The following is a 24,264-nucleotide window of genomic DNA, read 5'->3' as shown; positions in this document are numbered from 1 at the left end:
TGGAATACAGAATTTGATCTGTGTGTATTTGGACAGATGTTAGACTGACACGTGCACTAGCTATTGTTCTTGGCTGTTGTTTTCACTCAGGTCCTGCTTCACTGGTTTCCTGTTCCCATGAGAATATGAGCCATAGCAACACAGTCTCTGTTTATGACTGCAGAGACGCCGTGTCGTAGCATTGCCACCTCGAGCTAAAACACAAAGAGCTTGCATTTTTACAAACACATTTTACAGTTTAACACATTTATGTTTTCTGTGACCACGAGGGATTAAATCCTGTTTTTATATTTCTGAACCTGTCTGAGGGAGCTTTATGTTGAAAGATGTATAGGTTATTTATTCTGTCTCATAGTTTATGGCATTCAGCTCATAATAGTTATTAACAATCCTTCTATATTAAATAACCAGTTATTATTACTGCTGTGTGAATGGACTCCAGAAGTCATCACCTGTTACCTGTCACATGACCGACACAATTTATAAACAGTTCCCTCCTCCTTACCTGTGTGCGCATGTTAGTGTTTGCATAACTGAATGTCCTCTATATAAAGTTCTTTTATGACTAGTTCCATCTGTCTACTGAATATTTAAAACAAGATCATATTACACATTACAACCTAATGAATAATTCAGAGAGGCTGATTAGAATGATTTAGGCTTGTAGCATTGACAAACCCTCACATACATTCAGCAACTTGTTAGCAACGTCTATCAAACTGAGGTAGGTTATTTTTTATTATTATAGATGTATATTTATGATTCCTAATTAAACCACTTAAATATATTATCAAACTCTCATTAAAACTTTTTTCCTGCACTTTTAAATCTGAAGAGAAACTCTGTTGGAATTGCTTGTTTTATGATATTCATATTGGTGATCTTTTGTACTGGATTTGAATATGGTATCTGAGAGGAGAGTTATGGTTATGGTTATGTAACAACATTTTGCATGATTGTGCATTTGTTAAGGCTGCAGTGGTGAATAATATTAATATGAAAAAGATCTGCTGATGGATTTTATTTTTCTTTAGTATTTGAAAGTTACAACTTGTGATTATTAAATATGAGATATAAGTTTTGAGTGCTACTCTGTAATTTAATGATCTGAAGTGTATACGAGTTAAATGAGTTGTGGCTGTCTGTCCGAGTGGAGAGGCGAGGAGCTGTCAGAGACAGTGAAAGTTAATCTGGAGAAGAGCAGATCAGATGATACCGACAGGCAATTCAGCTCCTACACTGACAGATGCTTCTGGGACTCAAAACACATTTGGGCAGCATTATTAAACCATCGATGCTGTCTTACAAACAGCAAGTGACATACACATTCTCATTGCTGAAGACTGCTATATTTTTGGTCAAACCTCAAACTTTATTATATAAAACTTCAAAGCAGCATCCAAGGAATTAATGAATGTGGGGTGTGTTTTCTGCTTCCTTGTAATATAACATTATATAATATTCTATGTTAATAGAATATAATATTCAGAATTAAAAAAACAATGGCTTTATTTAGATTCATGAGTGTGAATGTAAATTGAACATTCTGCAGGATGCTGAATTGGAAACTGAATTGAAGTAAATTATACTGAAACTAAATTTACACTGGGGTAAACTATAGCATTCTTGGAAAATAAGCAACCTTCCACTAAAATATCAAACTATACTATCAGTCAAACGTTCAGAATAATTCATGTTTTTGGCTGAATTTATTTGATCAAAAATACAGTAAAAACAGTAAAATTATGAAGTATTATTAAAATTTAAACAAACTGTTTTCTTTTAAACTGCCCCTTCAGAAATCATTCTAATATGCTAAATATGCTCAAGCAGCAAAATCTGTTTTCAATATTGATAATGATAAAAACCACTGTTAATATTTTGAGCACTAATAGTAATTGCTAATAATTGAGCACCAAATCAGCATATGAGAATGATTTCTGAACTATCACGTGACACTGAAAACTGTCATCACAGGAATAAATTACATTTAAAAATATATTCAAAATAAAAAAAGAAAACTTTTTTGAAAGAGAAAAAGAGAAAACATTATTGCTTTTTATTGTATTGCTTTTTTCAATAAATAAATGCAGTCTGGGTGAGCACGAGAGACTTATTTAAAAAAAAACTTAAGCAAATTATTCCAAACTTTTGACAAGCAGTGTATAGTGGGAGACCGGGTATGGTTGTAACATGGGGAGAGTTTCACCATTTCCACCTATCTGGGATAAGCTAGGAGTCCTATGATAATTTCATTATTTACCCACTTCCTCCCCGATCTTATATGAATGGTTGTCAAGGCTGTAAATAGATATATGCCGAACAACTATATATCCAAAACTATATTTTGCTTAGTACTTAAACCGTTGCAGATTAAGTCATATAATTTACATTAGAATAAATAGTAGATTCTCAGGCAAAATGTGATGCATTGTTAAACAGCTAATTTCATGCTAATACAGCTAACTAAACATTGGATGACAGGGGTGGGTTACGTTGTAACACACTTTAGCATTCCTTACATAGAACTGGAGCTTTTTTGGCAGCTCAAAGCCAAAGGAAGTGTGGGTAAAATGTGCCCTGTGCAGTTTCTGGATCCACCAAGTCTGTATTCTAGGGTTAAAAACATTGCTTTGACACCATTGTGAATCTGACTGATTCATAGACACAATCTCACACACAAATTTACACAGTTTTTTGTTAGATCTTCATGTTCTTTACATTGGTACACTGAAGTTGAGTGTTCAGTAAGCATAAATACTACACACACACACACACACACACACACACACACACACACACACACACACACACACACACACACACACACACACACACACACACACACACACACACACACACACACACACACACACACACACACACACTGTCAGTCCTTGTCTTGTGTTTCCCCTCCTCTCGTGTCCCTATTTGGCCATCCTCGTTCCTTTAATTAGTAGTTAATGTGTCCCCAGCCCTGCATGTGATTGCCCCACACCTGTTTCTGTTCTTCCTTGCTAATTTCCCAGTGTTTATAAGCCCTGTGTTTCCTAGCCCCTGTGTCCGGTCTTAACGTCATTTGTGTTCGTCTCTCCCATTTCAAAGTGTAAACATGCATGAATTATTTTGCAGCCTGTTTACAGTGTTGGATAAGTTACTCTAAAAATGTAGTAATTACATCTTCAACAGTGTAATTAGATTACTGTACAAATTACTCTCTTCTAAAACTATTTAATCGCTTATTGCTAATGACTTTCTAAATCCTATATCAACCTCGACAAGTTAATGATACAAGGATAGACATGAAATGGTTCTTGTAATTCTTTCAAATAGGATTATTGCCTAGATAACTACATTACTTTACATAGGATTATTGCCTAGATAACACACACTGCTCCGGGTGTGTGTTCACTGCTGTGTGTGTGCACGTTGGATGGGTTAAACGCAGAGCACGAATTCCGAGTATGGGTCACCATACTTGGCAGTATGTCACTTCACTTCACATACATTATTCTAGTCACACTTTAGATTAAGTTTCCAATTGTCACTATTAACTAACTATTAACTATGACTTTTGCCTCTATATACTCCTAATTACTGCTTATTAATACTTAAAGTAGTTGTTAAGTTTAAGAATTGGGTAGGATCAAGGATTTAGAATAAGGTCTTGCAGAATAAGACATTAAAATGTGTTTTTTAAGTGATAATAAACAGCCAATATACCAGTAATATTCATGCTAATAACCAACTAGTTAATAGAATTGGACACTAAAGTGTTATAAGTATTCTTATTAACTCACCAAAGTATTTAAAGTGAGAAGGGTACATAAAGAGCATGCATTTAAAGTTTAAACTTGAATTTTTTATGTTAAATACCACTTTTGTATTGTATAGGAATGTTCGACAGTCTATACAGAGTATTAAGTTTAATTTGATAAGAAGTAACTGTAATTACATTACAGAAAAAAATAAGAGTAACCCCTTACTATACTTTTTCAAGGGAAAGGGAATTAAATTACAATGACTAATTATTAGTAACTAATTACACCCAACACTGCCTGTTTACTATAACTCAATTCAAATTAATTTCAAAAGTAAATTAAATTGTGATTTAAAAAATATTTTCAATTCGATATTGAATAGCACACAATCATAGTATTTAAATTATTATAAGATTGAAGTCCGTTCTGTTGTCCTTGTGTGGCAAATGTGTTTCTTCCTAAAATGACATTGAAAATTCAGCTGTGCTCTCTACCTTTCCAGAAAATAGATGAGAGGTATGAAATATCCATCTCGCACGGCACAGTCAAAGCATCCATCGCTCTAATCGCTCATGCTATTCATAATTCTGTGTGCGCGAGGCTCAGAGCCCCACGGGCAGAACACCATTTACCTTTTCCACATCAACGTGTCCTCAAAATAAACGCTGCCCTCCTTCAGGAGTCTGTATGAGTGGCAAAATTCATCACATGTCTCTGATATATTAGACTCGGTAGAGCCATTATCATTTATTTAAAAAATCTTGTTAAAGTGAATATGAAATGCAAGCATGTAAAAATATCAGCATCTTCTGCAGTGTATAGTGCAGGTGCTTCAGTTTTTACAAGTCTTTGCCAATTAAAAAGAACAAGACGAGTGGGAGATTGGTGAGAATCATTACATGAGCAGAATACCATTACATTTTCACCATTACATGATCATTGATGAGAAAATTATGAAGAGGTGTTATAATTTAACTTACTGATGACCATAATGTTGATGTTGGCAAATTGAAAAAAATAAAGTCAAAGAGATCGCTAACCCCTGTTATCTATAGTATCTATATCTATTGGCACATCTGTGCTATATGCTATTTTCTAATTTGTCGTTATACTTTACTGCTTGCTTGTAATTTATGTTATTGCATATACTTTTAATTTGTTACTACACTTTAAGTCAATATTTTGGCACTGAATCCATTACACAGTCTTGAAATAAATCTGGGAATCAGAGCACATTTTGTGCCTCGTTTATCATCACCCAGACATTGGTCCCCTGGTATTGAGGTCCCTGTCTGTGGTATCTCTCGCCATACCTCTGTAGATTACGTTCAGGAATGTAATCAGGAGGGAAAGTTTTGGACTCTAAATGATAAATGAGAGAGTAGTAGTCCTGAGGTACATGACGGAGTTAATCTCTGTTAAATCCAATCATGGTGAGCTGATTGTGACTTCTTAGAGCGCAGTGAAGGGAAAGTGGGTATCTGAATCCATCACCTAATACTCCCATGTGCCAGCGATTCACAGGCAGCTCTCTTGCTTTGAAAATAATTATAGACCCTTTTTCTTTTCTTTTACAAATAATCTTTTCTTTTTTTTGTCCTGGCTGGAGCACTATGATGACATTTTGTACATTTTGAGGCTATTAGTGGCTATTAGTGTTTGCCGTCAAAGAGAGGTCTTGTTCTCCATGTAAGTACTTATACTATTGTGATCATAGTGTCTTTTTCTGTCTTGTGACATTCTTTATTTGTTTGTGGATAAATGTGTTTAGACCTTATCTGTCAGATCACTACCACTGTGTTTGTGTAACTGAGTACACAAACTTTAAACAAAAATAATAATAAGAACGGTGTACCGCAAGGCTCAATCTTAGGTCTTTTTTTGTTTTATTTGCTTCCCCCTATGTGACATGCTGCTTTTAGGAAATAGAGCATTGACTTACTTTCTTATGCAACACACGACATATAGACCATAGCAAAGTCAGAGAGACTGATAAGAAATTGAAAAATCTGACACCTATTACAAAATATCAGCATTTCAGCATGACTTTGACAGCATGATTATGTCTGACCCTTCACTGTGCTTCTTTGAGAAAGACTAGCTGTTTGTTATGCTACCTGATATGTCTTAAACGTCAAGCCAAAATCATAGTTTTTTTTTTTTTTTGTTTTTTGTAAATCCTGTGTTAAATTGTGATTGTGGTTTGATGCAGCCCATTAGCCTGTTTGACATAAGGATACACATTTTAAATATTTGCAAGGCATAGACTTCATGTAGGAAATACAATTATGAATAACATATTATAAAAACATAAATGTATAACAATTATGTAGTGACCACAAAAACAAAACTATCTTATATTTCTACAAATTTAATTTAGAAGGATGAGTTCCGCCAACAAATGAAAATTCTGTCATATTTTCTCAACCTGCATGTAGCTCCAAAACCTCAATGAAATCCCCCTATCAAATAAGGAATGATAAATGTTCACTGTGTCACTAAATGTTCACTGTGTCAGGGACTGTCAAGCTACAAAAATGACAAAAGAGCACCATGAAAGTTATATATAAGTTTTATATCAAATGTATTCCAACTCTTCTGAAGCCATATAGTAGCTTTATGTGAAGAGCAGACTAAAAAACCTTAACTAAAATCTTCCCTTTGATGTTCCTTAAGTGCAATTTTTACTTTTGTGCTATTATGAAAAAAATTAGCTCATTGGGTCTAGTCACAAACAACATTTTGTAACGAGATGTAAAATCTGATGTGGCACATTATGATATTTCAATATATGTGAAAGTTAATGAGACCTGCCGCCGATGAGAAATCATGTGACTAATGTATTAGTCTTTGTCTCACAAATTTATTGTATGGCTTCAGAAGATGTGAAGCATTACACAATATGTCTATTTTTTTTTTTTTTTTTGCCCATTGTGTTATTTTTGCAGCATGACAGCCACTGGCAGCAACTTTCATTTTCATTGTATGGAAAACAGCAGTGAACAATAACTGTGAACTCAATTTCTCCTTTTGTGTTCCATGAAAAATTTAATCATACAGGTTTGGAATGACATAAGTGTGAGTAAATGATGAGATAATTCTTTTTTTTTCTGGTGAACTCTTACATTCACCGTAAAGGCGAAATAACATTACTGACATTTCAAGGGCAAACAAGCTTTGTAAAAGCACAGTGAATTTGCGTGGCCAAACCTACACCATGTTCAAATCTGCATAGGGTTATCTTTTGCACTCATGAAAATTCTGATCATGTGGATTCCTACTGGAATAACTGGATTTCAGCCAGAAAAATTTACAATTGTAAATGTGGCCTCACCTTGAAACAAATTTCCTATTCCTATTGAAATGACTCAAATTGTAAAAAAAAAAAAAAAAAAAAAAAGGACTTTTAATGAATACCCTTTTTTAACATCATTAGAAACACAATTCATCTCAAATATGTATTTTAACTGCATGTGAAGAAATTGAATTAAATCTATGCTTTAAATTACTTGTTATGTTCAGGAGGTCTTTCTATGGACTGTATCCCTACAAGTCAAGCATGATCAGTATGGAGTCGCTGGCAGATCCATCTTCTGATTGGGACATTGTGGAAACAATTGGGAAAGGAACCTATGGCAAGGTCTACAAGGTCATCAGTAAGAAAGATGGAAGTCAAGCAGCCGTGAAAGTTTTGGATCCCATTAATGTGAGTCATTGTTGGGCCTTCTGAGATTTGCCTTCTCATCCCGATGTGAACACATGGAAAATACTAATTCCATGATTTTACCCTATTTTCTTTTTCTCACCTCTTTGAGAGTCTTAAACCTTAATTGTTATAGAGTAGACCCAGTAGTTTCAAAAGGGGGCAGTGTGACATTACTAAACTAAATTATTAAATAATGAATCTAAAACATGCTGAAAATGTACTGTGAATAAGTAACCGTTGTCTCTGTTCTCTAGTCAAGTTAATTTATTCATTTAGGATTTATAACTCCTAACAGTGTTTCCAATGATTTTAAAGCCAAACATAAAAGAAAAACAGTTTAAAGGCGTTTCTTCCCCTCTTGTCCTCTGGCTTGTCTCAGAATCCCAGTCACACTAACAGAGTAAGTAGATATTCTTCCTAAATTTCCCCCCCATATACTTTCATATTATAGCGCTATTGATTTTTTGGAAAACTTGTCAGGATGTTTTATTTTTATGCCTAATGCTGATATTCCCCATGTAGTGTAATGCCATTAGTGCTGCTTGACCCCCCATAACCCCCTGCTGCACAGTGCATGCATGGCTGCCTTCATTGTACCCGTCGACTACCCTGCTGCCTGTCTTACAACCACATGCATGAAAGCTTGGGAGAGTTTTTTACATCCTTTTCATTATTAAAATATATTCTGACATGTTGTCTTTGTACTGTATATGATAGTATTTTTTTTTGAATCAGCAGAATTTTTCAATTATTTCTTGCTTCAGTTAAGGACAGTCCATGTAGTTAGTCATAGAATCTCATAACATGTCATTACACACAATAAATGCAAATTAGGGCGCTGTTTTGTGTACTAACATATATGATTAATGCAGTTGTGCTAATGGTTGTGTCAGGATGTGGATGAGGAGATTGAAGCTGAGTACAACATCCTGCACTCACTGTCCAATCATCCCAATGTGGTGAAGTTCTTTGGCATGTTCTACAAAGCAGATGAGCTCTCCGGAGGGCAGCTATGGCTTGTTTTGGAGGTACATTTCTTTATAAATGCTTGGTTTTGCATTTGATTTGCATTATACACATCCACATTTCAAAAGTTGCTCAGATCTGATGCTGTAGATATTTAGTTTTGTCGGTTTTATGCACATGATTCAAATTTGGGTCCTGAAAAATGTCTGAAATAGAAGTAGTTTACTGAAAATCTTTCAACAGCTTTTAAATGTCATTTAAGTATAGACAAACCCAATGTAAGCAAAACCTATTCAAAGTTATGGAGGAGGGTAAGATTTGCAAAGAATAACAATTTATATTTTGAACCATTTCTCATACAGACTGGAGCTGGTCACTGCATGTTTTCACTGTAGTCAAATAAATATTTGGGCCTAAATATAAGATTTATGTATTTGATTACATATGTTTGATTTACATATAATCTTTGTACATATATTTGGATTACACAATTTAAATATGCAATAACTAGCTTTATATATTTATCATCAATAAATCTGATTTGTTTCAATCTCATGTTGACTGAATATTGCTTGTTCTGCAGCTAGCCATATTTTAACCGTGTTCAAGCTTTTAACTGAATACATGTGAATGTTTTCACAATGAACAGATTAATATATGATTAAAATATAATAATCAGAATATGATTATAATATATACATACACATACACACACACACACACACACACATAAATATGTAAGTATATATAAGAAATATTTTATTCAATGTTCTACCAAAGAAAGGAAGACTGCATGTTTGCAATGACATGAAGCTGAATAAAAGATGATATAATTCTCTTTAGGTGAACTATTTAATACGTATACATAATATTATCTGATATTATGATATTTTACTGATATTTTTTTTCTGTGTGGTGTGTTTTGTTATTTTATGACTCATAAAAAGTGCTTAGTCCTTACTAATGTAGTTTATGTTTAGTTGCCCTCTTCTTATTGTTCTTTTCTCTCTCTCCCTTTCCTCATTACTTTCCCTCTCTGTCTGGCATTTCTCTCTGTTAGTTGTGTAATGGGGGTTCAGTAACTGAACTGATAAAGGGTTTGCTGATGAGGGGGAAATGTCTTGAGGAGCCCATCATCTCCTACATCCTGTATGGAGCACTTCTGGTGAGATACAGCACACACACACAAACACACACACACACACACACACACACACACACACACACAGAGAGAGAGAGAGAGAGAGAGAGAGAGAGACTGAAGTAATCTGCTCCCCCCAGCACAGGGAACGCTGCCTCAGTGCTCTGACGGTGCCAGAGTAGTTATTTTGGGCCCTGATAGTGAGGAAAGACAGAAGGTGTCCAGCTGTAGACTTCAGGGGCCGATCACAGGCAGTCTGGCCTTCAGTCCTCACTTACTGACTCAAGTTTCTCTTGCTTTATTTTCAGGGTCTCCAGCATCTTCACAACAACAGAATAATCCACCGTGATGTGAAGGGCAACAACATCCTCCTCACCACAGACGGTGGAGTCAAACTGGTGGACTTCGGTAATGGCTGCTGCAGAGAAAGGAGACTTTTATTATAGAAAGAGGATTTTCATTTGATTTAAAGAGTTTTATAAACATTTTGATAACACTTTAGAATAGGGAACACTTATTCACTATTAACTACGACTTTTACCTCAATAAATTCCTAATTTGCTGCTTATTATTAGTTAGTAAGGTAGTTGTTAAGTTTAGGTATTGGGTAGGATTAGGGATGTAGAATTAGGCATTAATATGTGCTTAATTAGTACTTATAAATGGCTAATATTGTAGTAATATGCATACTATTAAACATACTCGGTTACTATCATAACCTCGGTTCCCTGAGATATGGGAACGAGTACTGCGTCGTAAGATGCTTGTATGGGAAAAACAAATTTTTTCCTCTTCACTGAAGCCTTTTCAATCACGCAGTGAAACCTCACGTCCATTGGTTCGTGCAGTGCTATAAAATCGTACCAATGGCTCGGCGGCGGCGATGAGCAAGCCTTTGGCTATGCAGCCCGCCAGAGCCCGCCAAAATGGGTGGGGGGGCTTCTGGCTATATAAGCGGTATAAGCTTATATAAGTGGTATAAGCTTCGCCGCCGCAACTCAGATTTCTTTGAATGAATCGACTGAGGCGTGCAGCTCATAGCACGGCCAGGAACGCAGTACTCATTCCCATATCTCAAGGAGCCGAGGTTGCAATAGTAAAGGGGTACGTTCCCTGTCGATATTTAATCCGTACTGCATCGTAAAACGCTTGTATGGGAACCAGTACAATCACGCCGTGCTATGATGGGAAACGACTCAAAACGTAACTCCCGTGGGAGGACCCAGGGGAGTTAAAAATACACCAAGCACAGGCCGAGCCACCAGGGTCAACCATGGCCTGGGTGTCGTCCCGTAAGTAGACACTTAGTGCCCATAATATGGACCTTCCAAGAGAAGGAGGGACTTGAGCAAAGTTGGTCAAGTGAACCCCTGAGATAGCTTATCTAGCCGGAAATGGCGAACTAAGCAGAAAGGACTCTGGTCTGCAAGGCGGGGACGTCCAGGTTGTAAAACCTCATAAATGTGGACGGCGAGGACCAACCGGCCGCCTCACAAATTTTCGAAATGGACACCCCGCTGGACCATGCCCAGGAAGAGGCGATGCCTCTGGTGGAATGGGCTCTGACTCCAATGGGGCACTGCAAGCCCAAGGAGGAGTATGTTAGGGTGATAGCATCCACTATCCACCTGGAGATTCTTTGCTTCGTAACAGGGCGACCTTTAGCGCGGTTACCGAAGCTGACAAAAAGCTGTTCTGATCTCCTGAACGAGGCAGAACGCTCGATGTATACCCTCAGGGCCCTGACGGGGCAGAGCAGGGAAAATTCTGGTCATCCATCAAGGGGAGAAGCGCGGAAAGCTTAGGTACATAACCCAGCCTTGGTTTTAGGACGACCTTGGAGTCGTTAGGCCCAAATTCCAGGCAAGCAGGGTTGACAGAAAGGGCCTGTAGGTCTCCTACTCGCTTAACCGATGCCAGTACCAACAGCAGGGCGGTTTTAAACGAGAGCGATCTCAGGCTCGCGATTGCAATGGTTCAAACGGGGGGCCTCTCAAGGCCCTTAGCACAGTTGGTAAGACCCAAGGTGGAACTTTACGAGGGTGAGGAGGGTTCAATCTCTTGGCGCCTCGTATAAACTGGACTACCGCACTATCTCTGCCCACCGAACGGCCAGCAATAGGGGCATGAAAAGCCGCTATAGCTGAAGCGTAAACCTTGATGGTGGATGGGGAACGCTGTTTATCCAGCATCTCCTGCAGAAACGAAAGAACCATTGATACATCAGAGGTGACCGGATCTAAGTCGCGATCTTGACACCAAGCTGAGAAAATGGACCATTTCAGAGCATAGAGGCGTCTGGTAGACGGGGCTCTAGTTTCCGCCATAGTGTTTAAGACACGCTCTGGGAGGACAGAAGGCTCCCGTTGAGCGGCCACACATGCAGGGCCCATAACTCGGGCCGTGGATGTCACAGCGTGCCGTTCGCTTGAGAGTGGAGGTCCCGTCTCAAGGGAATGGGCCACGGGGCTGCTTCCAGCAGCTGGAATAGTTCCGACACCCACGGCTGATTCCTCCAGAAAGGGGCTATTAGAAGAAGCCTGTGCCGTTCTTCCCTGACTCGTCTGAGGACCTGAGGTAGCAGGGCGATTGGAGGGAACGCATAGAGTGGAAGATGGGGCCACTCGTGGGCCAGTGCATCTGTGCTCTTCGTGAAATAGATTGGACAGTGAGAGTTGTCTTCGGAGGCAAAGAGATCTACTCGAGCTCTGCCGAAGATCTCACAGATTTTCTGAACCGTGAGGGGGTGGAGCATCCATTCCTCTGAGGAGACGTTGTTCCTTGACAACATGTCTGCTCCCTGGTTCATTTTCGCCTACAGTGAGCGCAGGTTGGTCTGAGCCCAAACAAGAAGGTCTTTTGTCAGCGTGCAGAAGCGCTTCGAGACGAGGCCGCCCTGGTGATTTATGTATGACACCTGCTGTCTGAGCGTACTAGGTGTCCCCTTATGTCCTTCCTCCTCGGACCAAAGACCGAAGGTTGGCTTGCCCTCGCACAGCGCTCCCCAACCCTTGTTGGAAGCATCTGTCGTGACAACCTTACTTTTGTGCGCCGTGTCCAAGATCACACCTTGCTTCAGCCAGAGGGGGTCCCTCCAACGGTTCAGGGCTGATACACAGGCCCGAGTCACCGTTATGCGATGGCTACCGTGACGCCAATTTCTAGTCTAGTTTATAGGAGACGTACTTGCCTAGGTCTTTAATTAACATTAACATTAATTTGTGCGCAGCCTACATTCCAAACTGTCCTGGTTGAGGTGTAGCCTAAATGCAATTGGTCAAATCTGTTTTGTTTTGAGGAAATGAATTGCATTTCCGCTGAAAAACAAGCGTTCTAGCTTGAAAATGCTTGGGAACTAATGTGGTCGGAACCAAAATGTACAGGACTGCGTTCTCTGGAACCCTCTCAAGCGGAGGACTTCTACATTCCAATTGGTTGCCGCCCAACCACGTCATAGCTCATTACCATAAAGTTGACCTGACTTCAAACTCTCCTCGACGCCCTCACCGTCCAAGACGCGCCGCACCGCTCTCACCGGAGCTCGCCGACGGCTCACATTGAAAATGTATGAATGCCGGACACTTTGACGCTCTCGCTGGCGGTGGTGTGAACGCACGGTTACAATGACGGCGCTGCATTTGAAACCTGAAAACCGCCAGTACGAGTGAAATATCGACAGGGAACATATAGTTAAGAGACCCTAAAATAAAGTGTTACCAACATTTTTCTTCCTACACAACAATGGTTTATAGTGACAATGTTTGTCAAGCTCCATTATGGACAACATACTAGTTTCAAGCGACATGAGAGTAAATAAAGAAATAATTTTGGTAACACTTTATTTTACGGTTACATCTATTAGTTGCTTATTAGCATGCATATTACTAGAATATTAGCCATTTATTAGTAGTAATTAAGCACATGTTAATGCCTTATTCTACATGACCTTATTCTACATCCCTAATCCAACCCAATACCTAAACTTAACAACTACCTTACTAACTATTAATAAGCAGCAAATTAAGAATTTATTGAGGGAAAAGTCGTAGTTAATAGTTAACATGTGTTACCTATTCTAAAGTGTGACCATAATTTTTATTTTTAGGTGAGCTATTCTTTTAATTAGACTCTGCAATTAAAATATTGAACATGACAAAAAAAAGTGTATTTATGTTGATAAACATCTTAAATATTTGCTATCATTAGATATCAGTAATTATTCGCTATCAACCCTGAAAAAAACTGTATTATTTGCTACATGTAACTTAAACAGTGTAGCAATGCTAAAATCAATATGATAGTCTGTTATTCCTTGTGAAAAAAAGTACACTTTAGCATACTTATATGGAAATATATACTTTAAAATTCAATCTGAATTGAATGTACTTGTGCACACATTGATTGAAATTATAGTTTAAATTTACATTAAATGCAATTAGCTGAACTTTAGAGTAGGACTTAAGTTCATCTTTATATGTATTTCATAATTACTTCTATTGTATTTGAAATATGGTTAAAGTATCCTGCTGAATGTACTGACATGTATTTATAACTAAAATATACCCTAATGTAATTTCAGTGTATTCAAATATGTTTATAACAAATTTGTATACACATTTGCAATGATGAAGTTGCAATTTAGAACATTTTAAATATATTAACTTTAATTTAATATTTAATAACAAATTTAAAATGAAATCACAACAAAATTATTAAAACTTTTAAATTTAAAATTTAAGTCCATTAAATTATAAAGCAAAACTTTTAATTAAAATTTATTACAAAGTGCACTTTTTAAAATGTTTTAAGAAACAGTAATGAAAGTGTCGGTGTTGCGGGTAACACTTTACAAGTAATGCGAGTTAAGTAGTCAGATTACTTTTTCAAGTAACTAGTAAAGTAAAAGTGAAAGTGAAAGTGACGTGACATACGGCCAAGTATGGTGACCCATACTCGGAATTCGTGCTCTGCATTTAACCCATCCAACGTGCACACACACAGCAGTGAACACACACACACCGTGAACACACACCCGGAGCAGTGGGCAGCCATTAATGCTGCGGCGCCCGGGGAGCAATTGGGGGTTCGGTGCTTTGCTTAAGGGCACCTCAGTCATGGTATTGAGGGTGGAGAGGGCGCTGTACATTCACTCCCCCCACCTACAATCCCTGCCAGCCCGAGACTCGAACCCGCAACCTTTGGATTACGAGTCTGACTCTCTAAATATCTGAGTTACTTTTTTCAAATAAGTATCGCAATTTATTCACTGATACCTCTCCTATCCCCGTGTTGAGAGAAATCGGGAGTGAGGTGCAGAGGCCGGAGGCTTATTAATTTCACTTTTGGTGTAAAAGGGCTTTTACAGTTGCCAAAAATATAACTTTTGGGTTTTGATATTAAAAAAAAATTAAGCAAGCTCAGCCCAGGTGACAAAAAGTAATGCAAAAGTAACATAATGCATTACTTTACACAAAAAGTAACTAAATAATGCAATGAGTTACTTTTTCATGGAGTAACGCAATATTGTAATGCAAAAGTAACTTTCCCCAACACTGGAAAGTGTATTCTTTTAATTTAATGTTATATTACTATCTGCAAGTAAATTTTTTTAAAATATACTTTTAAGATTTGAAGTACACTACAGGTGCACACATTCAGTACATTTAAGCACACTTCTTTTTCACAAGGGATACCTTATACTTCTAACCAATAACTTGTATAAGAGTGTAAAACACCATGTGTGCACTGCCTCAGTTTACTAGCAATTAATTTGTTGAGATTTAAATTATTTTTATGCAGATACACATCATATATTATTATTGTATGCATAATAAAACGAACAGTATGCTAATGCTGTACCGTGGTTCATGAGTTATCAGCAAATTAAATGCCACTAAATTGAGGTGGAGCCGTTCAGGCGTCCGTGTGCTTTATCAAACACACCCGTGTGAGTGAGGTTAAATGGTGTTCTGCGTGGAAAGTGTGTGTGTGTGTGTGTGTGTGTGTGGAGGAGAGGAAGGTGTGTGTGGCGACTAATTCTGCCTGAGGCGTGTTTATCCCGTGTGCATGTGAGAAAGAATTGGATCCCTGCTGGGAAGCAAAATGCCCTCATCACGTAATGCTGATGAATGCCAGCTGCTCGCTCCCTGCCCTAATGTCACATCAGATCATTTGCCACCTCCTAAAAGTCTGAATCCATAGAGCTGTTATTTGGTCCTACTTGGGAAATAATTGTACAGTTATTGTTGTTTATTATCATAGATGTTCACAAATTTTCAGTAGAAAAAAAAACACATTCAAGGAACCCTGTTAAGCTATGATTCTGACACATGAGGTCTCTGAATTCTTGCAGGTGTCTCAGCTCAGCTGACGAGTGCCCGTCTACGCCGGAACACATCAGTCGGAACCCCGTTCTGGATGGCTCCTGAGGTCTGTCCTGTCATAAAAATACTACTTTACTCTCTTTTTATTTCTCCCTTTCAATCTCTTTCACCTTACCTCTTTCTTTGATACAGTACAAATAATTTCATACTTAAGTGGGTAGTTCACACAAAAACAAAAGTTCGGTACAAATCATTCACCATCATATCACTGAAAAATTAAATGGTTCAGTGTTTAGCTGAATGTTCTGGCTGCTCTTTTCTGCACAATGAATGTGAATTCAAAGTGAATTCTATTAAAATATAACTTGTTGGTATGTGTTTTAGCAGGCTGGTTTTCAGACATGAATGAATGATAATTAAGAGCCATGACAGAAAGGAATATTATAAATAAATAACGACTTAAATGTTCAGACTGTTCCCCAAACAAAGCAATCATATGATCAACTAAGGCTCATTGGAAAACTGTATCTGTGGCGACATTTCCATTGGTTGTTATATGTATTGTGGCAGTTTGGAAATAAATTACCTGGTGAGTGCTACTAATCACTCAGGTTAGTCATGTTTGAAAAAAACACCACCTACCCTAATCTCTACCCTAAACCTAACTGATAGTGGGAAAAAAAGAAACTTAGATAAAAACATATTTGCTATAGCAACCATGCCATTTTAGTTTGCATCTACAAGATTTGCAGCGTGACCCGAGTGCTCTGCAAGTGCAGTGCTGTATCAGGTGAGCTACTGAGCAAGTTTACTACATCAACCATACATATGGAGCTGGTTATTTGACACAAATGTCAAGATGTATTATGGTAAAAGTGTGTTGTGGTCTTCTTGTGCAAGGAACCATGCGAGAAAAAAAAAATTATAATTGATAATCTACCCCTATAATCATAATTTATGTGGAAATTAATAAATGTTGTTGGAATTTTACTACCACTAGTGTTCATTTCAGTTGTAAACTTCAGTGAATTGTATTTATATGTTATACAGTATATAAATTTGAATATATAAGGACAAGGTTCTCCAAACTCAGTCCTGGAAGGCCACTGTCTTGCAGAGATTAGCTCCACTTTATTGAGGTGGGAACTACACTTTGCAGGACAGTGGCCTGAAGGAGCAGAATTGGACACCCCTGTCTAAGTATATACAAATTCAACCACATGCATACGGTATAAAAAAGATAAATACTATATAGTAAATCTCAACTGCTTAAATGTTTATATCATCCCAAAGTGTAAAATATATTATCACCCAGCTCCAATATATCAAATGTAACTCTTAAGATATTATAAACATAAACATCATGATTTTCTGTAAAGCTGCTCTGAAACTTTATCTATTGTGAAAGTACTATATAAATACATTTTCCAATAAGCCTATGTTGATTATTTTATTTCTAATAGGTACTTTTGCAATTTTTTTATGTAATGTATTCACTGAAACAATCTGTGTTCCTTTAACCTGTGAGTAGATTCACTATGTCTTTGTGAAAAATGTGTATCATAATGCTTAGTGTGCTTTTGTGTATGCCGTATGCATTAGTGAACTATCTAACGGAGATGGGTGTGTGTGTGTGTGTGTGGGTCATGTGGAGGTTAATAGCTGAGCACCGCTCTATGAGAGTGAAATAAAGCGAGGTGATGGGGCCAGTGGGGGAGGCCCCTCAGGGCCAATTAAAAAACAGTCTAAATTAAACGCTGAGCAATATGCCGATTGGCCACAGTGTTTCTGACAGACTGATTTAATGCTGCAGAACAACATAATTGTTGTGATTATTACAGTACAGTAATGATTAAATAAAACAAATATTGGTTAACTGGAGCTGAAGTAAAATTTGTTTAATTTGGAAAATGATTCACATAAATTCACAATATACTGCGTAAATTAGCTTATTTATTAGTTTTTAAACCATATAAAACTGATATGAATCCCTTTAATATTTAAAGTGACTTTAGTTAGAACTGGAGTCCATTCATTTTACCTGAAGTTATCAATAATATTTCTTATGAGAATCAGATGTTTTTACTCAAATTCCTTTGGGCATATAAAAATAGACACAAAATGAGTCAATAGTTGACATTCAGTAGATGTATAGAGCTATCAAATTAATATAGGTTGCATAACTCCTACTAAGAATTTAATAAAAACAAAAACGTTTGAGCTCATATTAAGCTCACTAACTGTTGATAGCATAGTATCATGACAAATCTGAGCAGAGTTGAGATCTCTCCTGAGAGTGAACTGTAAAAAAATAAATAAAATACATTTCCGTTTTTCTACTTCAAATTTGATTAATTTACTCCTCGTCAATTTATTGTAATTGTTTGCATATTTGCTTCTTAGCATATTTGTTTCTGAGTGAAAATTGTTTCTGCACCATCTTATTTTATTTTTGTTTGTTGTTTGTTTTCAGTGTAGAAACATGTAGTGGACATGATGGTGTGTGTGTAATCCCTCTGTGTTTCTCTGTGTGCAGGTGATAGCGTGTGAACAGCAGTATGACTACTCGTATGATGCCCGCTGTGACGTGTGGTCACTAGGCATCACTGCCATAGAGCTGGCGGACGGAGACCCACCCCTGGCCGAGATGCACCCGGTCAAAGCACTCTTCAAAATACCGCGGTGAGACAGCAGGGGGAGCTATACTCACACCGCACTCACTAAAGACTGGGGAGCGTGAGGAAATGATGGAAATGGAGATAGGAGAGATCGAGGAAAATAAATTAAAATAATTCTCATTCACCATGACGCTCTGACTGAGAGTGGTATCACTCAGTGACAGCAGATTGGAAAATCAAGCAGCCAACGAAAACACTTGAATCAGAGAGTGAGCTCAAATCAGCTATCTATCTATCTATCTATCTATCTATCTATCTATCTATCTATCTATCTATCTATCTATCTATCTATCTATCTATCTATCTATCTATCTATCTATCTATCTATCTATCTATCTATCTATCTATCTATCTAAGGGTCAATTTTTAGCTGAACACATACGCTTTCCATTGATGTATGGTTTGTAAGCATAGGACAATATTTGGCTGAGATATTCGCTGAAAATCTGGAATTTGGCTGAAAATTTGGAGTTTATGAGTGCAAAAAAAAAATCAAAATATTGAGAAAATCGCCTGTAAAGTTGTCCAAATGAAGTCCTTAGCAATGCATATTACTAATCAAAAAAGTGTTCATATATTTACGGTAGGAAATTTACAAAATATCTTCATGGAACATGATCTTTAATTAATATCTTAATGATGTTTTTTGACCCATACAATGTATTGTTGGCTATTGCTACAAATATACCGGTGCTACTTACAGTATGACTGGTTTTGTGCTCCAGGGTCATATAGAATGCTTTATATAGTATAATTATGTGTAGTATGAATGTAATCCGAATGTACTGCATTCGTCATGTTGTCATTGTCATGTGACCTACCAGCATCAGTTGTGTTGCTTCTCTGCCATTCACAAATCCTTTCCGTGGTCATGAGATGGTAAAGTGTTCATTTAATGTGCATTTCAGAATAGTAGGTCATCTGGAGACTTAATGCCTTCTGTATTATGAATACTGTGAATTTGAACATAAAACTCTGGTCTCGTATTGTTTTTGCCTACTACGGAGAGGTATGCGATTTTGGATGCAGCCTGGCTGTTTTTGCGACTACAAATGCAAATGCAAATGCAAATGACCACTGTTATGATTGGCTAATTACCGCTTCATACATCAGGCTGGGCCAAGATGCTGAATACTGAATAGGTGTGGATGGAGGTGCAAACGTGTGGTTTAATGAGCTGGTTGTGTTGTCAATACTGTGAATAGTTCTTTTGGTGATTATTTTTAGTAAATGGTCTATCCTGACTGGACTGAAGATTTGTGTAGTGAATGTAACTAGTTTTTTTCAATGATATGACTCTTGAAATTGTGAGCTGGCACATTGATACTTTATTCAGTTTAGTATTCCACTGTGCTCTTTGTCATGCCTGGTGATTTCCCAGTTCACCCTCATTTAGCTTGACTGTTTTATCATCACAGAATCAGGGGATCTCACGTGTCTCAATATTCTGTTTAAAAATAAGCTGTAAGAGCTTTGATGAAAATCTGACCTTTTGCCATCTTTATGATCACACTGTTATCACCCAGAAGGCATTGTGGTTATGTCCTTTGATTGCAATTTGCATTTGTGATTAGCCGCCCTCCCTTCCCCATTGTCATTTAGATGAGGCTGACACTCATGTTATCTGCCCCGCACCAGGCCTGCAGGGGATGGGCCGCTCGCTGTCAGGACACTGACACCACAGTGGTTTGCTCACTTTTAGAGAGAGGCTACGCAACTCAGTGACATAGAATACTAGCTTACTGCACATTATGTATTATACATTATGCTGAATAATGCTTACTTTTCAAGAGAGAGAAAAAAGTGAAATGGTACTGGTGTAATTATAGTTTAAGGATTAGTTCACTCCAGAATTAAAACTTGCTTATTATTTATATGCCATCCAAGATGTTCATGTCTTTCCTTTTCTTCAGTCGAAAAGAAATTAAGGTTTTTGAGAAAAACATTCTAACATTTTTCTATATAGTGGGCTTCAGTGGTGGCCAATGGGCTGAAGGTCCAAACTGCAGTTTCAATGCAGCTTCAAAGGACTCTACACGATCCCAGCCGAGGAATAAGGGTCTTATCTAGTGAATTGGTCAGTCATTTTCCCCCCAATTTTTTTTTAAATGTATATACTTTTTAATCACAAATGCTCGTCTTGCACTAGCACTGCAATGCGTGTCCACAGCTTCACGCATTATGTAGTCACGTTGGAAAGGTCACGTTTTTCCTAGCGGAAGAAATCGTCTTGGGTTACTTATGTAACCCCAGTTCCGCGAGGGAACGAGACGCTGCGTCAAACAACGCTTTGGGGAACGCCTATAGCGTAACCGGCTCTGAATACCAATCAAATCTATCCAGAAATGGGAAGGGACGTCACGGGCGAGGTGACGTAATGACCAGCTGGTATAAAAGCACGTGCGGTGAAACCGGCATCAGCTTCTAGAATGAAGCAAGCGCTGGCAGGGATGCGTGGAAGTGTGGCCCCATGACGCAGCGTCTCGTTCCCTCGAGGAACTGGGGTTGCATAAGTAACCCAAGACGTTCCTCTTCAGGAACTCGAGCTGCATCAAATGACGCTTTGGGGAAGCTGGATGACGTAGAGAGTACCAGAGGGGACATTGCGCTGTCTCCTGAGTAGCGAAGAGGTCCACTTGAGCCTGGCCAAACACTCTCCAGATCTGCTCCACCACCTCGGTGTGAAGCATCCATTCCCCGGATAACAGCCCCTGCCTCGACAGGGTGTCTGCTCCCACCTTGAGATGCCCAGGGATGTAAACAGCTCTCAATGAGAGGAGTTTGCCCTGGGCTCACATAAGGATCTGGTGTGCCAACCTGTACAGGGGGCGCGACCGCAGACCTCCTTCGTGGTTGATGTAATAGACCACTGATGTGTTGTCGGTGCGATCTAACACATGGTGACCTCTCAGGTCTAGGAGAAAGTGTTTCAGAGCCTGAAACACGGCCAACATCTCGAGCCTGTTGATGTGCCAGGCGAGATGACGACCTCTCCACCGACCGTGGGCAGGGTGGCCACTCATGACCGCTCCCCAACCGGTGCGGGATGCGTCCGTCGCTAGCGTTACGTGGCGACAAGGAGCTCCCAACACCAGGCCCTGGGACAAGAACCAAGGTTGTCTCCACATGTCCAAGGCATGTAGGCACCGCCACGTGACCTTGATCATGTGAAGTGGGTTTCCCCTCGGGGAGAACCCCTTGGTCTTGAGCCACCACTGTAGGGGTCTCATGTACAGCAGGCCAAAAGGTATCCCGTTGGACGCAGCTGCCACCAGACCCAGCAGTGTCTGAAACTGCTTGACAGTGAGTGACTGGCCTTATTTCACCCTCCTGACTTTCATGAGGATTGACTCGACGAGCAGGAGACGTAGCTAACGCGGCGCCCATACACTCGTAAAAGTGTGGGGTGAGAGTGCTAGGCCAAAGGGAAGTACCCGATATTGGTAAGCTTTGCCCCAAAGCAAACCTCAGGAACTTCCTGTGAGTGGGAAGGACGGAGACATGGAAGTATGCGTCTTTTAGATCTACGTGTCAAACCAGTCCTCGGACTTGATCTGAGATACTTACCTGCTATCAGACCAGTCCTCGGACTTGATCTGAGTACTTACCTGAGCATCTTGAACTTCAGTCTTGCAGACTGAGCGGTTCAATTGATGCAGATCTAAAAATGGGTACCTGGTGTAACCCGGAGCGGCTAGTGGGGTGGCGAGCATCTCAGCTCCGCTACGATACCGGGCGGAAGAGACTGAGATATGCGCTCGCTGGAGACCGCTGCACCCTGAAGCACCATAGGTGGCAGGGTTGGCAGAAAGATCTCCTGAGGGCGCTGAGGGGCGCTGATCGTTGTGCGATCGTCGCTCTACCCCAGCGGGGGCTACCCTCATAAGCCCTGATCCCACTCACATCAGGGCTTCTTGGCCGAAGACCTCTTTGCCTGCTTGGCTGGGAGGTCTTTGACTGCGCACCCCCACGCGGCAGGGGCTGCTCTCGCCCAGCAGCCCCGTGAGCTAGAGAGCGGCGAGGGAGAAACCGCTGGAACGCCGCCACCTGCCTCCCGAACCAAAAAAAGGCCAGAAGGCAAAGTGGGGCGTCCAGAAGGAAGGCCCTGTCGCGGTTTTCCATAAATCTGACAGGGTCAACCAAAGATGCCTCTCCGCCGCCACCAGGGCTGCCATAGATCGCCTTGACGGTCTCCCTGGTGGCGCGGAGAGACAAATCAGCGGTTTTGCGGAGTTCACGGATGAGCTCCGCACTAATCCCCTGCCCTCATCCAACTCCTTGAGCAGGTCAGCCTGGCATGCCACCATGATGTGCAGACATAAGCCAGTCCGACCTGCTGTCGCGTACCCCTTGCCTTCAGAGACGACGCAGCGTCAGGGGACAGATAGCTCGCAAGTGTCTGTTCCACCCGCGGCATCGCTCTGTAACCGCGCTCACGAAGGGGCGGGCCGAAATATTTTCCCTACAACCTCGACACCTCAGTGTGGAGGTCGGGGAAAAAAAGGCAGGCTCCGATGTGGAGGTGAGTCTGAAACCGCAGAGAGGGTTATACTAGCGTTCTCTGCGGTTTCAGACTCACCTTCGACATGACACTCCACAGTGTCAGTCTTCGACATGACACTCCACAGGCTCCTCATATGGCTCCGCTAGTGAAAGAGCCCTCTCCGGAGAAAAGAGCCTTTCGGGAGCGAAGCACACGCAGAGGAAAACCCTCGCAGTGCAGACAGTCAGCCCCCTCGAGGGCTGCCTCCGCATGCCTCGCTCCCAAGCAAAGCACACACAGACTGTGTGTATCCTCCGCACACAAATAACGTTTGCATGGAGGAACACACAGCCCGTATTGCGCCTCACTCCTCTTCCCACTTCGCTTTGACATGTTTACAAAACAGACAGACAACGGTAAATAGGACTCACAAGACACAGAGCGCTTAGCTGAATGACAGAAAGCTGATGCCGGTTTCACCACACGTGCTTTTATACCAGCTGGTCATTACGTCACCTCGCCTGTGACGTCCCTTCCCATTTCTGGACAGATTTGATTGGTATTCAGAGCCGGTTACCCCAAAGCGTCGTTTGACGCAGCTCGAGTTCCTGAAGAGGAACTTTTAGGTTTCAAAAGGCAGGTGGATGCTACACACTGGTGGTGGTTAAGGAGAGACCCCTTCATATGACTGTAAAGCGCTTTGGGTGTACAAGCAATACACTATAAAGTGCTATATAAATTAGGGATGCACGATACTGGATTTTATCCAAACATTTTTCAACTAATTTTGGCCGATGCCGATACCGATATGTTTCCTTTTGTTTGGAAACAACACGAAGTCTCCCCTGTCCAGAAATTACAGTGGGGCAAATAAGTATTTTATACACTGCCGATTTTTCAAGTTTTCCCACTTACAAAGAATGGAGAGAGCTGTAATTTTCATCGTAGGTACACCTCAACTGTGAGAGAAAGAATTCTTGCTGGTTGGTAGGTGATCAAATACTTATTTCATGCAATAAAATGGAAGTTAATTATTTAAAAATCATACAATGTGAATTTCTGGATTTTTTTTTATATTCTGTCTCTCACAGTTGAGGTGTACCTGCGATGAAAATTACAGATCTCTCCATTCTTTGTAAGTGGGAAAACTTGAAAAATCGGCAGTGTATCAAATACTTATTTTCCCCACTGTATAAGCAAAATCTT

At 39.7% G+C, this 24,264-nt stretch overlaps 1 protein-coding gene across 1 annotated transcript in view; it reads left to right on the top strand.

The window, feature by feature from the left end:
* Positions 1–1,127: 1,127 nt before the first annotated feature.
* myo3b (myosin IIIB) overlaps positions 1,128–24,264 on the top strand; it is a gene marked incomplete at both ends in the record, with an annotated part of 144,724 nt that continues 121,587 nt past the window's right edge. The window contains 8 exons of the mRNA XM_079428644.1: positions 1,128–1,222; positions 7,284–7,467; positions 7,847–7,867; positions 8,361–8,495; positions 9,494–9,598; positions 9,883–9,982; positions 15,927–16,003; positions 18,434–18,579. Coding sequence (XP_079284770.1) covers positions 1,128–1,222; positions 7,284–7,467; positions 7,847–7,867; positions 8,361–8,495; positions 9,494–9,598; positions 9,883–9,982; positions 15,927–16,003; positions 18,434–18,579 — 863 coding nt within the window. The remainder of the gene's footprint in view (positions 1,223–7,283; positions 7,468–7,846; positions 7,868–8,360; positions 8,496–9,493; positions 9,599–9,882; positions 9,983–15,926; positions 16,004–18,433; positions 18,580–24,264) is intronic.

Source organism: Barbus barbus, assembly GCF_936440315.1.
Source record: "Barbus barbus genome assembly, chromosome: 11".
NCBI classification, from domain to species: Eukaryota; Metazoa; Chordata; class Actinopteri; order Cypriniformes; family Cyprinidae; genus Barbus; species Barbus barbus.
This window is presented reverse-complemented; position numbering and strand designations above follow the sequence as displayed.